The sequence below is a fragment of the Protomyctophum parallelum genome (assembly GCF_964188405.1).
Source record: "Protomyctophum parallelum genome assembly, chromosome: 4".
NCBI lineage: Eukaryota > Metazoa > Chordata > Actinopteri > Myctophiformes > Myctophidae > Protomyctophum > Protomyctophum parallelum.
This window is the reverse complement of record NC_139700.1, coordinates 20,468,806-20,484,441: the sequence shown is the minus strand read 5'-3', so window position 1 is coordinate 20,484,441 and position 15,636 is coordinate 20,468,806. Positions and strand designations below refer to the sequence as shown.

Below are 15,636 nucleotides of genomic sequence, written 5' to 3'. Positions count from 1 at the left end.
TTGAAGGAAAACATGATAATGGAGGTTATTTTCATTCCCAGAATGCCTCAGCAAATCCAGCATGCCACCACAGACCTCCCCTGAGTAGTGAAACTACTATACAATTAGTATTAGATCAAATTGCAATTCAAAAGTAAAGAAGAAAGTCATGCAGGCCCAAAGTGCTTACTGTCAGTAATAAAATGTAATGGTATAATCTACACTTTATAACACTTTGGACTTGTTTGTACTATACTGTACAGTTTGTGATATAATCGAGTAAACATTTTACCTCACAAACATTTTACCACATTGCTCACGCGTTGAGAAATGCATGAAAGAAGAAGTGTAACAGAACACACACTCTGCCAAGATTGGTATTCTGGAAAATAATAGGGAGAAGCTGACCACAAACAAAGACAAACCTTAACCTACAACCTTTGTTTCTTTTCATTTTTTTTGTTTGTTCTTCAAATAGAACAGCAGTGAGACAGGAAACGGAGGGCTGAGAGGAACAAGGACACAACATAGGTATACCCAACCGTAATCGAACCCAGGACTTGGTTGACACTATTTCGCCACCTATTATCAGTATTCCTTTTAATAAATGCCTGAGACTGTACAACAGGTGCTTGCAGGATTATCAGACCTCGATATAAACCTTTGTTTTGTTTGGCATTCAAAAGTGAATCTCTCGGCCTGGCCCCCGGCGTGGTGGTCCGGGGACCCTAGGCTGCCAGCCTGATAGCGTGTCACAGGTTCGAATCCCGATCCAGACAACCTTTGCTGCGTGTCACTTGCTGCATCCCCATCTCTCTCCCCATTTCCTGTCATATCAGTCTACTGTCCTATCAACAAACTGCTGGCTTAAACCTGTAATGTTGCTGTTAGTAGAAATAAACACAGAAGCACCCAGGAGGATATGGACGAAGAAAGGGGAGGAGCCAAACCGAGTTCCTGTTTTACACAAAAAAGGAGGAAGAGCCTCCAGAGGCAAAAAGAAAAAACCTTTTAAATGGGTTCCCAGGTCGCTCAGTGTATGACAATTTTAAACTTGACAGTACACATGCAATGCATGCTTTTATTGCTGATAGTTATTTATGCAGGCTGTACTACCAATGTAATGACATAAGAAACAGACACAACATTAGGTAGGTTACTATAGCTGTGGATTATTTTCAGGGCATATCCCATAGCAGCTCTACTTGGCAGAGAGTATATTGGTAACACTTTACTGCATGCCCAAGACAGGTGTTTAAGAAGGCAATACTAAAAATATCTGCTTGAGAATCTTTGCAAAGAGCAGGCTATGTAAGAACCCATGTATGTAGGCTATAGTCTTATCATACTGGCAGTAAACTGTTTGTGTTATAAACCATATAATAGAACATCTTCCACACTTAAAAATAATAAAATACAATATCAATATAAAATATAAATTGATTGGTGGATTAGTGACATTAAAAGTTTATAGTATATTTAACATTTCTCTTCTTCAACGAACAACTGCTTGGTGGCTATAATTAGGTTAGCCTACAAATACCATCTAATTTGACTGCCCCTAGAGGGCTACTCAGCTACAGCCACACATCAACAGTGTACAGATATCCAATATATTATCAGGTAGCCTAACTAGGCTATTCACCTCCCTAATCCCTCCCTAGATATTTTACACATCTCAGACTGTGAACAATGACTCTAGGGCCTGTTTGACTTCAGTCTCTCACTGACAGAAGCTATTTTACTGGACTAATGCTATGCATCCCAGAGGAAGAGTCTCTGCACACAGTAGCTGTAGCTGATGAAAGCCTGACCAGAGCTTCTCTTGGTCCAGATCCCAGCCTGCCAGGGCCCAAAATGAGAAATAGCTGAATGGTAAGGCGAGTTACCCCAGGATTAGGATAGGTGTCAGGACAGGTGTAGGACATGACAGCATGAAAGCCAAACCTAATCAAGAATAAAGTGATGTCGTAAATTATATAATTGCATTAGATGATGCTGAATAAAGACACAACCACCAACTTGTTACACACTTCTGCACTACAGATAATAGAAGCTGCATCCAGCCAGTGGCCCTCAAGTTAACTGCCTCCATCTTCTCAGTCCGTTCAGTTCAGTGGCTTTTATTACATTGGGAATAGGAAGGCTTTCTGTATGGAGCTGTTGGCTTGCCCATCACACCCCATATATAGGCATATCAGCGGTCAAATGTCTGGAAGCGACGAATCGCAGAGCTGATCCTTAAAAAAAACGACAGGGCACGCTGAAGGCACCGCGCACGCCCACTCCAAAAAAGTAGTGGATGTCCAAAGGAATCCAGTGGCCCCCCCTTGAAAGTACATATTTGACAGGGCACAGTCAGGAAGAGCTCGCACTCCAGCTTTGCGTTCAGTTCGGCACAGACGCTCGAAACCTCCTCTCCTCGATTTCTTTCGTGCAGTAACAACACAAATAAACAGCCATGGATGCCATTAAGAAGAAGATGCAGATGCTTAAGCTCGACAAGGAGAATGCCTTGGACAGAGCTGAGCAGGCAGAGGGAGACAAGAAAGCCGCCGAGGACAGGAGCAAACAGGTCGGCATTTGTTTTTTGGAACATCCCAAAGAACTGTAGAAAAAAGCAGGAGTACCGGTGGCTGCATGAGATCCGCAGCACTTCGGTTAAATGGATCGTCTCCTAATATGGATTAACTGATTTCACCGATGATTCCGAATAAGGATTTAAAATTAAGAATAAGCATTTTTTTCCTTGTTTTTTGGGGGATATTCTTAATCGTCTCAACTGGCCAATTGGTGGTGTGAAAGTGAATGATGCCAATAATGATGTTAGCTTAATGTATAGGCCTAGTAGTTTAATGAATTGACTCTAGTGAAGAATAAATCTATTTTAGTTAATGCATGTTTTGTTGTAATTCTAAAACGTATAGCTACTTAATTGAGTAAGTTATGCCTTTTCTTTATATGCATGTATAGTTAGAGGATGAAATGAGAGAGATGGAAAAGAAATTACGCATTACCGAAGACGAAAGAGATAAAGTGTTTGAGGAGTTCCAGGCTGCGGAGGAAAAGTTGCTGAGCGCCGATGAGGTGGCGGCGAAGGTAATCCATTCCACTTGCATGAGTTCTTCTAACTTTTATCTCCATTCTCTCTTCTCCATCTGTCTGTCCGTCTTGTCTCTGTCATGCGCTCTGTGCGCCCTGTGCGCCCTGCACCTCACGCACTTTCCCGCTGGTCACCTCTGAAAACTATCTGCACTTAAAAACACGCGCACCTCAGCTTGAGGATGACCTGGTAGCTCTGCAGAAGAAGCTCAAGGGAACTGAGGATGAGTTGGACAAGTACTCCGAGGCTCTTAAAGACGCCCAGGAGAAACTTGAGGTGGCCGACAAGAAGGCCGCTGACGTAAGTAATGAAGTTCGACACAAAATAATGCACCATTTATTCCTGCACTTTAATAGCTTTCTCTTCACATCTTTGGCACGTCCTGTTTTGTCACTGTGAGTTTGTGAAACGACAGCATTAACGTGACTGGACTTAGGCTATATACGTTCTAATTGGGATCTTGGGATGCATTACCTGGGTTAGTGGGTTGGGTATAGGCGTTGCACACTTGCCCAGTTTATTACTGACAGCAAATCATGTTATGTTAATGTTACTGTTGAGTTTTCGTTTCACTGTTCACTGGCTCACAATCCACAATCACTCACGATTCGACGCAAAGAATGTATGGCTAGAGACCTATCCAAAATCTAATTTATTGTATTTATTTGGGCTATAAATTGTAGATATGTTCATTGTCGTGAACTCTTTGGTAGGCCTATATCACAAAGTGAACTTGCAGAAAGAAGCCACAGTCTTCCCGGAGCGCAGAAGCGCATGGATAAATATAGCGCACTGCTTTATATGGTCAAGATAGAGCGCACATTTCGGGGCTGTGGCCAAGTCTTGCGAGTGCGACAGGATTACAGTTCAAGGAAATGTATATTTAGACAAATTATTGAAAAATCTTCATTCAATGAATAATTAATTTAATCTCCAGTTCTCAAATAATCTGAACACCTATAGGCTACAGAATATTTGAAAATGTTTCGATAATACAAATGAAATGAAAACTATGCCAATGCTTAAAAAAAACACTATAGGCCTACAGTAGGCCTACAGTATCATTGAGAGTGAACACGCCCATGCAAAATGTTAATTAAAGTTATATATTTTCAAAAAAGATAATTTATTTATTTATTTATTTGTACTTTTTTAGATATCGTATTATTAGCCATATATTTTCAAAACGACTCAAATCCTCTTGGAAATAGGCTGACTGAAAACATCAACTCAACAGATGTCAGAACCACTAGGAAAAAAATGGGTTTAGTCATGTTGCACAAACATTAAACATATGACAATGTCATTCTGACAAAAAACAACGTTCAACAATGTATCACTGAGAAAGATGACAGTCAAAATGTGGGCAGTTTAGGTAAACAACCGTCATGTAAGATTACGCATATCAGCAGCAGTTTATACTATGGATCGACCAATAGGCTATCCATTGAACCGGCCTGGTACAGTATTTCCACCACTTATGTGTACTTCTCAGGCACGTCCGGCAGAGGGCGATGTAGCTCAACCTAAGAAACCTCGCCATCAATCCAATAGAGCCTGATGGATGCTCAGTATAATAGTATACTGGGTGCGTTCTAGCAATTAAAGTGACAATATTAGTTTAAAAACCAAGTGTCGCTCATTCATATTTAATACGCGTACACCGCAGATGCACACAGCAGCATAATGCTTATGCTAAACACTAAAAAGAGTCATTGTGTAAACATTGTTACTTCCGGTGGAAATGACTTGCCACTGTTGAGTGCGTCTTTAAAAAGCTGGCGCACTGTTCAGCCTGTCTTCACGCAGAACACAGGGCATTCCAAGGCGTCATTTTTGGCCACATGTCAGTTAAGGGACTTCTCTGCAGTAACAACCAATTTTAGTATTTGTTATCGTTATCATCGTTGTTTAATAACAATGCCTGGACTAGCGACGGTGGAGTCAGTTAAGCGAAAAATCAAAACCCTGCAAGAGCAGGCAGACGGTGCTGAAGAGAGAGCCGAGACATTACAAAGAGAATTGCTCTCGCAGAGGAAAAGCAGAGAAGACGTAAGCATGTTTACCATTATTTTAGAAAATCAGTTATTATGGCGGTCGTGTCATCTGCTATACGTAACCTGTAAAAAATATGAATACGTATTTGGAGGGGATGCGATGCTATAGCACGTAGCCCTCCTCCATAGGGGAACGTCTGCTACCCCGCAGTGCTGTAAACTGAGTTTATTTAATCCTACAAGGTGTATGTCAGTCCCACATCACGGTTTTATTGCCCAGACTAACGTTAGCCCAGGGTAAGTGATCAGTTTCCCCGCTGCATTGCAACAGCCTCTTTGGTTACAGATGGTCAAGCATCGATGCATTTTTGTTGCAGTGACATTAATATTGTTCTGCATGCATTTCCTCACCAGGAAATGCATGGAGGAACCAGTGCATTGCTGTGTAGTGTAGCCTATACAATGCCCTTATAAGGGCAAGGGGTGTTCTGTTCAAAGAGTGATTTAACTTCCTACTATGAGAAACCATGCAGCAGCTATTAGGAGAGGGAAATAAATATAAATCTATGTAGAAAAGATGTTTTAACTGCAGTACTATAATCTCGACAAGCCAATGTATGGCCTATCTTTAGTAGATTTGAGCAAACATGGGGTGTTTTTTGGGGGGCGGAGTTGAAACCAGTGTTTGAGCTGATACATTTATCTGTGGTTCACTGGTAACTACAGTCACGACTCTCTTTTGTCACTATTCATGACTTGGTGCACTTTGCCCTAGTCTTTACAGAGTGAGTTACTAGGCTAGCGAGGTGAAGAGACCTTGGAGTTTGTCTTCTTAACACACACACACACACACACACACACACACACACACACACACACACACACACACTACAGTGGATTGCACTGCCTCACCACACATTTTCTATTGTAAGCACTACAGTGCCGAAACAGCGGTAAAATTGGAGTATGAATCGGCCCCTACGTCTCTTAATGATGACCATCCTTAAATATACGAATTCCGTTTTAACTTGCAGTACTTCTTACACCCTACGGTTGTGTAAAATTGAGTAAAGTACAGAATAATTATAAAACACTGTGGGACAAATCTGTGATTGTGTGTGCATTGACAGTAGTAGTACAGTTGAATAGCCCCCAGCCTTGTTCTCCAGGGGCTTGACTAATGAGGCTAGGTATTCAACCTTCTTGCATCCTGGGACGTTGTTCTCATTAGAGATTCTCATTGAGAAGCATTTTAACAATGTTTACTTTCAGCTCAGGGCCAAAAATGTCAATTGCACTGTAAACTCTGGAGTGTTTGTTAATTTAACTCTTAACCACTTAAGCCCTATTTTATTCTTTGGCTATTTAAAAACGTTATTATTATTAAACATAAATTTCACCTAGATAATGGCATACCCAAAAAATAGCATCAGGATTAATGTTAAGACACTTGGAATTGACGCTGCATAGTACTGTAGACATTAGGGCATAGTGGAAAAAATCAAACTCGCCTGCATTCTTTGCGTTGATGTTTTGTATTTGTGCAAACGCCTTTGTGTGTAGATGTGTGTGTGTGTGTATATATCAGTGTGTAAACCCTGATCTTCAACATTTCTTACATTCTCATCTCCTCTTCTTCCTCATCAGGCTGAGGCCGATGTCGCTTCCCTTAACAGACGTATCCAGCTCGTTGAGGAGGAGTTGGATCGCGCTCAGGAGCGTCTGGCAACCGCCCTGACCAAGCTGGAGGAGGCTGAGAAGGCTGCTGATGAGAGTGAGAGGTGGGTTCCTTTTAGACAGACACACATTTGGAATCTCTTTATTGTTCTCCTTTTGTGTACATTTTGCTCAAGCAGCTCCCCAGACTGTTGCATTTGAGCAAACATGAGCCGTATTCAGTGGCAGGCAGACTGGGATGCTGTGGATAAATAGGCCATGTGGCTGTGTTTCCCTTTGCTTTTGTTTTGGATACAAACGGCCCCTCTGTGCAGCAGAGCTTAATGTCTTCACAGTAGCAGAGCCTGACAGTGTACTGTACAGTCCTTTACTGTCATCTCAAATGTAAAACTATACTATATCCCCTACCTCTGCTGCAGGGGGAATCTGTCAGCCCTTGACTTTGGAAGGGCATATTAAAGATTCACCTCCCAGTATTAATGTGTGTCCTCCGGGAGGTCCCGTGTCGGGCATCTTCCCAACTGCGTTCTGTCTGCCTGTCCGGGCGGGCGCATTGATCCGAGTTAAGTTGCAGCTTTTTACATGAGTGTAGGTGACTCTTAACGCCTCCTGTCTGTTTGTTCCTCTCACAGAGGCATGAAGGTCATTGAGAACAGGGCCATGAAGGACGAGGAGAAGATGGAGCTGCAGGAGATCCAGCTTAAAGAGGCCAAACACATCGCTGAGGAGGCTGACCGCAAATACGAGGAGGCGAGTTTCCCAGATGTTGGCAGACTTACAGGAGCCACCCCATGCTTCCATGCTTGCAATCATAAATATTAAAAAGATTGAAGTCTTTCATCTGTAATCACAAAGTATACATGCCAAGTTGCCAACCTACACACTACTGTACATATCGCTAAGTTACAAAAATATTATAATAAAATCCAGAGCGTCAACTCTGAGTGTGCAAATGTACCCAAATGGAACCGTAAGGGTCCATTTGGGTCCATTTGTACACTCTCAGAGTTAAATTAATACCATTTGGTGTGTATTGACTGTATTGTAACACTTGTTGTGCTACACCTAAAGGTCGCACGTAAGCTCGTCATCGTTGAGAGTGAGCTGGAACGTACAGAGGAGCGCGCTGAGCTTAACGAGGGGTAAGACCTCTACACACATCGACACTTCTAACCTGCATGGCTGCTGAGGTTTCTTAACAGCTGGTTTTATAATAACTAATCCACAAAACACAAAGACCTGTTCTCAATATGTGCAATGTGCCCTTTGTTCTTATTGCATGTGCTGGTCATTTGCATGCACACTGTGGTTTGACTGGCTTTGGGTATCGTATGCCACAACCACTAACAGACGGACTCGAGGAGCAGATGAACAGCTCAGAGTTTTGGAGCACAGCCTAAAAACACTAGACTCATCCATTACAAAGGTACTGCAGACATAACGATAGATGCATCTTTGGTAGGAGTCTCTTCTCTTTTGACTTTCATTCACCTTGTTGAATGAAATCTCTGTCTTGTTTGTTTGTTGCTTTTCATTATTCACGCTTATTTATTTTATTCCGGGCATCTTTTACCCTTTCACAGCTCTAACTTGGCAGGATGTGTGCAACAATTTAAACTCTCATATTTAAAGAGACTTATGTGAAATATATTAACTACATAAACTAACTTTTATACTAAAGCATGTTTACTTTTACTTTTAGACTACTAAAAAACATCACATTCCTGCCCCGTTGGGGCACTTTGGGGTTCTCTCTTCTTTGAATCTACTTAGTTCTTACTTTTTTGTTTTTTCTTTCCTCTACCCCTCTTCTTACTTTTCCTATCCCTTTTTGTGTCTATCCCCTGGTCTGTGTACTTCTTTATTCCCCCGACTTTGTCATCCTTTCTGTTTCCTCCCATCCTTCTATTCTTTTGCACTTGACCCCCCTCCCCTTGTCTAAAACACCAGCAAATGCGCTGAGCTTGAGGAAGAGTTGAAAACTGTGACCAACACCCTGAAGTCACTGGAGGCCCAGGCTGAGAAGGTATGTGTGGCTTGTAGACCAATGCATGCCCATTGAATCCCTCAGCTCCTCCATGTCCTTGGTGGGTAGGGAACAAAAGAGCCTGGAGTGCCACACAGAAGTCCTTATTTCATAGGCAGCGACCATCTTCCATGTATGAAAATAAGCAGACAAATTTCCATTCATGTGTTTGACTCGTTTTACTATTTTCCGGCTTACAGTACTCGCAGAAGGAGGACAAGTACGAGGAGGAGATCAAGGTCCTCACAGACAAACTGAAGGAGGCAAGTTTCCCAGGGCTTTATCTGGAGATGTTGGCCGGAGGCCATGTTATTATATACTTGCTGTAGGATCAGCATGACACAGTGAAAGAGTTCTCATTAAATCTGTCCCTCCACCACAGGCTGAGACTCGTGCTGAGTTCGCTGAGAGATCAGTAGCCAAGCTTGAGAAGACCATTGATGACTTGGAAGGTATGATTTTCTTAATTTTCACTTCAGAATGGTATTGTAGAACTTTCCTCAGTATTTTTCCTCAGTATCATTACGTTTTAAGTCACATTCATGAGGGTAAGTGGTTGTTACAATTTTTTTTCTCTCTGCTTAAGCCTATTCATTTATTTGTTTCAGAACCATTTCCATTTCCTCCCTTTATATTCATTGCTGTTCTTTTTCAAACCCAGCTATATATCTTCTTGTCGCGGTCCATAACTTTGCTGGTATAGTGTATTTTGTTTCTGTAGGTGGAAGTGAGTTATGGCTTCACAGTGTTCGGATATGTTTACTTCTTATCAGGATCTGCAGTATTACTGGTAGATTATTGACTTGGGGCAAGGGGTGAAGGTAAATCATGTGTGGGTAGAAGAATGTTTCACATGGCTGTCAGAGTAATTATGAAGGCCGAGGCGGTTTCTGTTTTGGTATGGAAATGGGTGTTACATTCCTTGGAACGCGTGTAGGAATTTGCCATGGCCTCTGTTACAATTCTATTCTGTCGTCCTCTGCTATAACTTCCTTCTCTTTTCCCGTTTTTGTTTGTCTGCCTGTCATGGCTTGTGTATCTTCTCTCTCTTGTGGCCTGGTTGCTCCACTCTTCACCTCCTTCCTTTCCATGTATGCTGCCATCCCCTCCCACCACCTCACCTCACCTGTACCCACTGCCACCCCAATAGATGAGTTGTATGCCCAGAAACTCAAGTACAAGGCCATCAGCGAGGAGCTGGACCACGCCCTCAACGACATGACCTCCATGTAATTCACCACCACCTACTCCTGCCTGCGTGTGCCCTTTGTCACCCCCTCCACAGTCCACACACCCAACCCCCACTTCCCCTCTAAATTCAAGCACTCTGCTTGTCACCCTCTCATGTCCTGCCTGTGCTCATGTATTCATGTATTCATGAATACATGTATTCATTATAGCAAGACCTTCCTCCATCTGTCTCTGTTCCTAAAATTTTGAGACTATTCATCCAGCTAAACATACAAAATGATTTGTATAGGCCAAGTATAATACTTAGGTGGTATTAAAAGCCACTGCTGTATAGTCAAAAATGAAACCACAATAACCGTAAGTCTCATATACTTCCTCCTTGACGAGTGTGGCTATGAAGAAATGCTGTATTGCGTCAGCCGTGTCAGTCCTTGTTTGAACAGAAGACAGTATGGAGGGGTTCTTTATTTAGGGGTTTATTCTCTTTCGACTGCATTACTCTTTAAATTTAAAGTAATCAGTGTTGTTTCAGCTGCATTACTTTTAAGTTGAAGGTAATCAGTGTTCTGTGTGAGTTTGTACATTTCCCCTTTTTTTTGTCTTTATTATTCTTAATTAAGTATTGACTATAGTTTTGTAAAGATCTCCTGCATGTGAGAATTCTGTTGAAATGCACTAGATTGTATTCAACTTTTAATGAGTCTTGTTGATTATGATTGTAGTCCAGGGTTAATCCCTCTCTATCAAGCATAACTCACTCCCTGTCACTTGTTTTGACTACTAACATGGTCTACTTCTGTCTGGAAGAAAGGCCTTTCTTGTTGCACCATTTTATCGGTTGAAATGTCATGGTCTACCATCATCCTGGCTGGTCTCCCCATGTGAGATTCACATGGTACACTGTTTTAAGAATGACTTGGTGTGCTTCTCCACACAATTCAACAACAATCAAGGGCTGGTTATTCCAACCTTGACTTTGTGCGTTGAATCTGAATGTGTATCCACTTTTAAACTGGTGTCCATTTTTGGGGCTTGACATTAAAGTTGAACATTTTCAAAAATCTTAAGTGGTTAGGAGGTGCATCGTGGTTCTGCCGTGTCGACATTCTGGGTGGATTTGTGGTGCGCATCCCAATATTTCACTGCCCCTTCTCGTCCAGCAAGCCCCCCTGGCTCACTCTACTTCTTCTCTTCCACACAGATAAATTGTTCACAACACATCAAAGACGCCTCCTGCCGGCTGAGCGGCATCTGTCCGCTCTCTCCAGCCTGCTCTCCATTTTCCCAGCCCCTCTCTGTCTTTTTTGCTTTCCTCTCCTCATGTTTTCACCTCATGTCAACGTTAGTTGGATCCCATCTCTTGTACAGAATCTTAGAATCTCTCTGCGTTGTGTAAAAATAAACGTCCTTTCCTTCTATGTAAGCTGTATCTCTTTAATCTGTCCTTTTTCTTTTTTCAACGTTCCTTTTTTTTCTATTCTCATGGCTCAAATAAAACCAGTAAGCCTTGATTTTATGTATTTCATTGTTTGTTTGTGAAACTGAAGACCGTTTTACTAGTTCCAAGTATAGTCTCTCAATTTCGCAGCAGCATTGCAACCATAGTAGCTGAACTGAGTTGCGACTGCTCATGATTTTAAAACTGATGCATGCTAGCACTTTTCAACACCTTTAGTATTGTGGCAGGAGTAGAAGACATTGGAAATGTTTTGAAAAGCATGAATTGGCATTGGATTGTTACAGAGAATGTGGCCAGGTGGAGTAATCGTTGGAAATTGAGAGGATATAGTGCAGTATAGCCTAATTTGTGCTTCAGTGGAAGAAGTGCTGTGAGACATGCTGTTGGACGAGGGATGTATTTTCAACTGGTTAATTATAGTCACGAGAAGCATCAATTAGGCTTTTGTAGGATCTGTTTAGCCTCATCGTGGTGGTGGTGGACGAAGTACTTTAGGATGACGGATTGTTTGAATCCATTGGGATGCTAGAGATGACTCATGATCTTTGTACAGTATCCTGTCACTATTCTAAATAAATTATAGATTTACACTTGCTGGTTCTTCTTTGATTAAAACTCATATATTCCAGAGAATTTGGAAAACATTTGCAGTTGCCCGTCTAAAGGTATTGGTCATGAATGATTAATGCTTCTTTATTGAGATCAAAGAAGTGGGAGTATAAAACCGTTAAGCCAACTTCCTTATGGTCTCAAATTTGTCTTCACGTTTATCTGATACAGTGCCTGTGCTAATGACTGTTATCAGATGTTGATTATCCATGAGAATTGACCAAGTTTGACTGCTGATATGACTATAGAATGGTATATGGTAATGGTACAATATCATACTCTTTATTTACCTAAACATCCTCATGTAGAAGTATTAAAGGGATATTTCACTTTCAAATGTGTGTAAATTAAAACTCTACTTTAACCATGATAGATTCATTAAAACGCCTGTCCTTGGTTCTAGTGACTATTGTCCTAATAATGCGTGAACGTGAGAGGACCGTGGTTTTTACCATAACGTTTTATTACTTTATATACATCCCTTTCGATTTTCTTACATCCCGGTTGCTCAAGCCTAATTTATACTTTGCCGTACCTCATTGTCACTTACCGGTCATTTCAGTTGTTAAATCGTTTTGGGAAGCATAAGACTAAATGTAAATTATGCCTGATTTACTCTATTCTTGGTGTCGTGCATTGAAAATGGCTGATCTGCTCAGCCACCGACTGAGCACACAACTAAGTATAAACCAGGTCTTATGCTTTAGCTTCAGTAATACAAGTTCTCATGGGGGGGGGTTCCTACACTGACCTGTTCCAGAGGAGGTAGGTACAGTAGTACAACTGGCATGGTACATTCTCTGCTCTTTTCCAGTTTTCCACTAAATCCTCTTTTCTTTCCTCCTTTCTACTTGCTTTCTGACTGCAAAGATCCTCTCTACCAGCAACTTGAGAAAAAACGCCTTCTCACTAATGAACTAAGATTGGTCTTGAATGAGGACTAAACAGTGTTAACCATGTACTTTAAATGTGTATATCTGAGTATTTAGGAAAATTATGTTTGCATTGTATGATGCCTGCTCTGCTCGAGATATTCAGGTCGATTTTGAAGGTGCAGTTTACCAGGTCGTGATACATAAATTGGCCTCGCTCTGCGCACATTCGTATTATGAAAGGCATATCGGCCCGTGTTGAACGCACTCGGCCCGTGTTGAACGCACACACATTTGGCATACCGCGTCCCTGAATATTTTAGCATTGTGGGAGTGTCCATATGTTAATTATTCTCGCTTTGCGCAATTTGCTATTAAGCCCCTTGACCTAAAGACACTCAGCGCATAACGATTAGACGTGGGTCTGACCACCTCATAAACGCAAAAAGCACTGTTTGATTTGACACTTGAGCGGCTCTGGAAGGCTGGTAGAGTGTTGCCATGTCTGTTTATTATAAGCGGCTTATTTTTCTGTAAAGTTGCTTTGTGTGGTTGCTTTTCTTGTTTCTAAAGTGGTTATTTGGGCTTTTCTCCTAATGTTGTTTAAACCAGTGATCGTCACACAGCACATTCCCATGTCAAGGATCCCCAGATGAATGCATTTGCCCAACTAAGGACAGCTAATCCAAAAATTAAATAAAAAGATTACTTTTGAAAATAGCAGATCTATACCAGCTCACAATGCATCACATTCATTCATTAAAACTATGAACTCTGACTGCAGGGGGATATATAATGATCATTATAACAATGTGCAAGAACATATTTAAAAAGAAGGAAGAACTTTATATTTGTGGACAATCAAAATATGTTTTTTTATTTTAATGTGGTGTCATTCAAATTAATCTGGATATGGCAGACTCACTATTTAGAAAATAAAAACATGGCACTTCATTTAAAATAGGTTACAGACCCCTGTTATATGCGCTTATTTTTATAGACCTATTTACTTGTTTCTATGAGACATGGCAGATTTGCGTCTTTTAAAAAAAAATGTTGAGATTAGAAACGGCCATAATTCTTTCATTTCTCAACCTTAAAAATAAATAAAAACATCTCCATAATCCGTGGGAAATGTGCTTTCATATGCTGTATCACACCCGATTCAAGTCTTCTTCAATAAAATGCTACGAGCGAACTCAGCGAAGACCATACCATCGGGGCCACAGCACTACGCAGCACGCATTCAACTCATTCCTTCGTCGTGACTTGAATGAAATAAAATATAATAAACGTTATTTTACTGGTGTTTTTCAATAGAAACAAATAAAGAGCGTGTGTAGGCTACTGTGTGCAAGTGCAACAGTGCATATACATGCATGCACTAGGCTATATTTCTTCCGTGTCGGGATGGTGATTGAGCTCTTCAAGTTCACAGCCCGTTTGGTCTTTCATAAAAAAACGTTGATATTAGCCTATAAACACTCATGGTTCTCTCATTTCTCAACCGTTTTATTAAATGTAAAAATCTCCATATTCCTTATGAATCTTGCTTTCATTCGCTGTATGGTACATGGTTCTATCGTTATCGAATTAATTAATTACGCATGGATTGGCAATTTGCCAATATGCTGCTATCTACTCGCAATTCCATTCCGATCTGAAAGGTGGGTCTGTTCTTTTGAGGCATAAAGGTGACAGCATGCAGTGCAATAGGAATAATTAACCCAAATGTGACAAAGGCATGTCATGTCTTCTATGGTGCCAGCCTGAAGAAATGTCATACCACGACCCCCAAAGTGCGCATTCCGTATGTGACATCAGCTGACTGGTAAAGAGAATAGTACGGACATGTTGATTGGGTACGTCTCAAACACGCCTTAAACACACCCATGACTAATTCAAGGCCGTTTTGCGAACTCCGCGGGGTGTCAAAAGCGCTTCTTAACATGCCCAAAATTGCAATATGACATACTACACGCCCCCAGATCATAATACTGTAATTAGATTAGTAATATAGAAGTAAGTAACATAGAAGTCCTAAATCGACCCCATTGTGTTGCTGCTTGTGTGCACACAGTATTGTGCACTCAAAATCAGGGATTATTAACAAAAACAATAACGCTGCATTATATTGGTGGATTTATATGGATGTAGTGTATATTGTATTATATCAATGCATTCTATATATAGACAACGTTTTATCGTAAGCTGTAATCGGTGTGCATGGTTTGCTTGCCTGCAATCACCCTTATGTCTGGTTTCATCAGTGGTTCGCAAATGTTTTAGCTTGAGATCCAAAAGATACATTTGGTGTAGGGATGTACTGATATAGAAGTTCTTGGCCAATACCGATTAAAGTAACATTTTGGTCCATAGCGAATACTGATACCGATACGTTATTTAGTTTTTGTTGTTTTTGTTTCCCCCTTTTGTTCCAGGGGAAACAAATACATCTTCAATATAAGAAGAAATAAATGTTCAGAATCTACACAAAATGTATGCTTATCAACAAAAGATAGATATTGGTTACTGCCATCGGTTAATGTCAGTTGTATTTACCGATATTGGCCGATAACGATGTTGACAAATCGTCCTATACAGATATGTGGCCAATATATCGGTGCCACCCTAATTTGGTGTCTACCTGGCACCCAAACTTAATAAAAGTTCCAAGCCTATTCTCAAAACGGTGATAATAGCCAATCTACAAGCTCAAGCAT

At 41.0% G+C, this 15,636-nt stretch overlaps 1 protein-coding gene across 1 annotated transcript; it reads left to right on the top strand.

Annotated features, from left to right (window-relative positions):
* Positions 1–2,337: 2,337 nt before the first annotated feature.
* Positions 2,338–11,484, top strand: tpm1 (tropomyosin 1 (alpha)). The gene is made up of 10 exons (XM_083763651.1): positions 2,338–2,554; positions 3,257–3,382; positions 6,727–6,860; positions 7,389–7,506; positions 7,828–7,898; positions 8,707–8,782; positions 8,983–9,045; positions 9,165–9,234; positions 9,933–10,011; positions 11,175–11,484. Exons 1-10 carry the CDS (start codon positions 2,441–2,443, stop codon positions 11,176–11,178), a joined length of 855 nt encoding a protein of 284 aa, XP_083619777.1. The 5' UTR covers positions 2,338–2,440; the 3' UTR covers positions 11,179–11,484.
* Positions 11,485–15,636: the final 4,152 nt, after the last annotated feature.

Coding starts and splice junctions, on each gene's coding strand:
- tpm1 (XM_083763651.1), top strand. CDS start 2,441: ATGGATGCCATTAAGAAGAAGATGCAGATGCTTAAGCTCGACAAGGAG. Junction 2,555..3,256: donor CCGAGGACAGGAGCAAACAG/GTCGGCATTTGT, acceptor CGCGCACCTCAG/CTTGAGGATGACCTGGTAGC. Junction 9,046..9,164: donor TCACAGACAAACTGAAGGAG/GCAAGTTTCCCA, acceptor CCTCCACCACAG/GCTGAGACTCGTGCTGAGTT.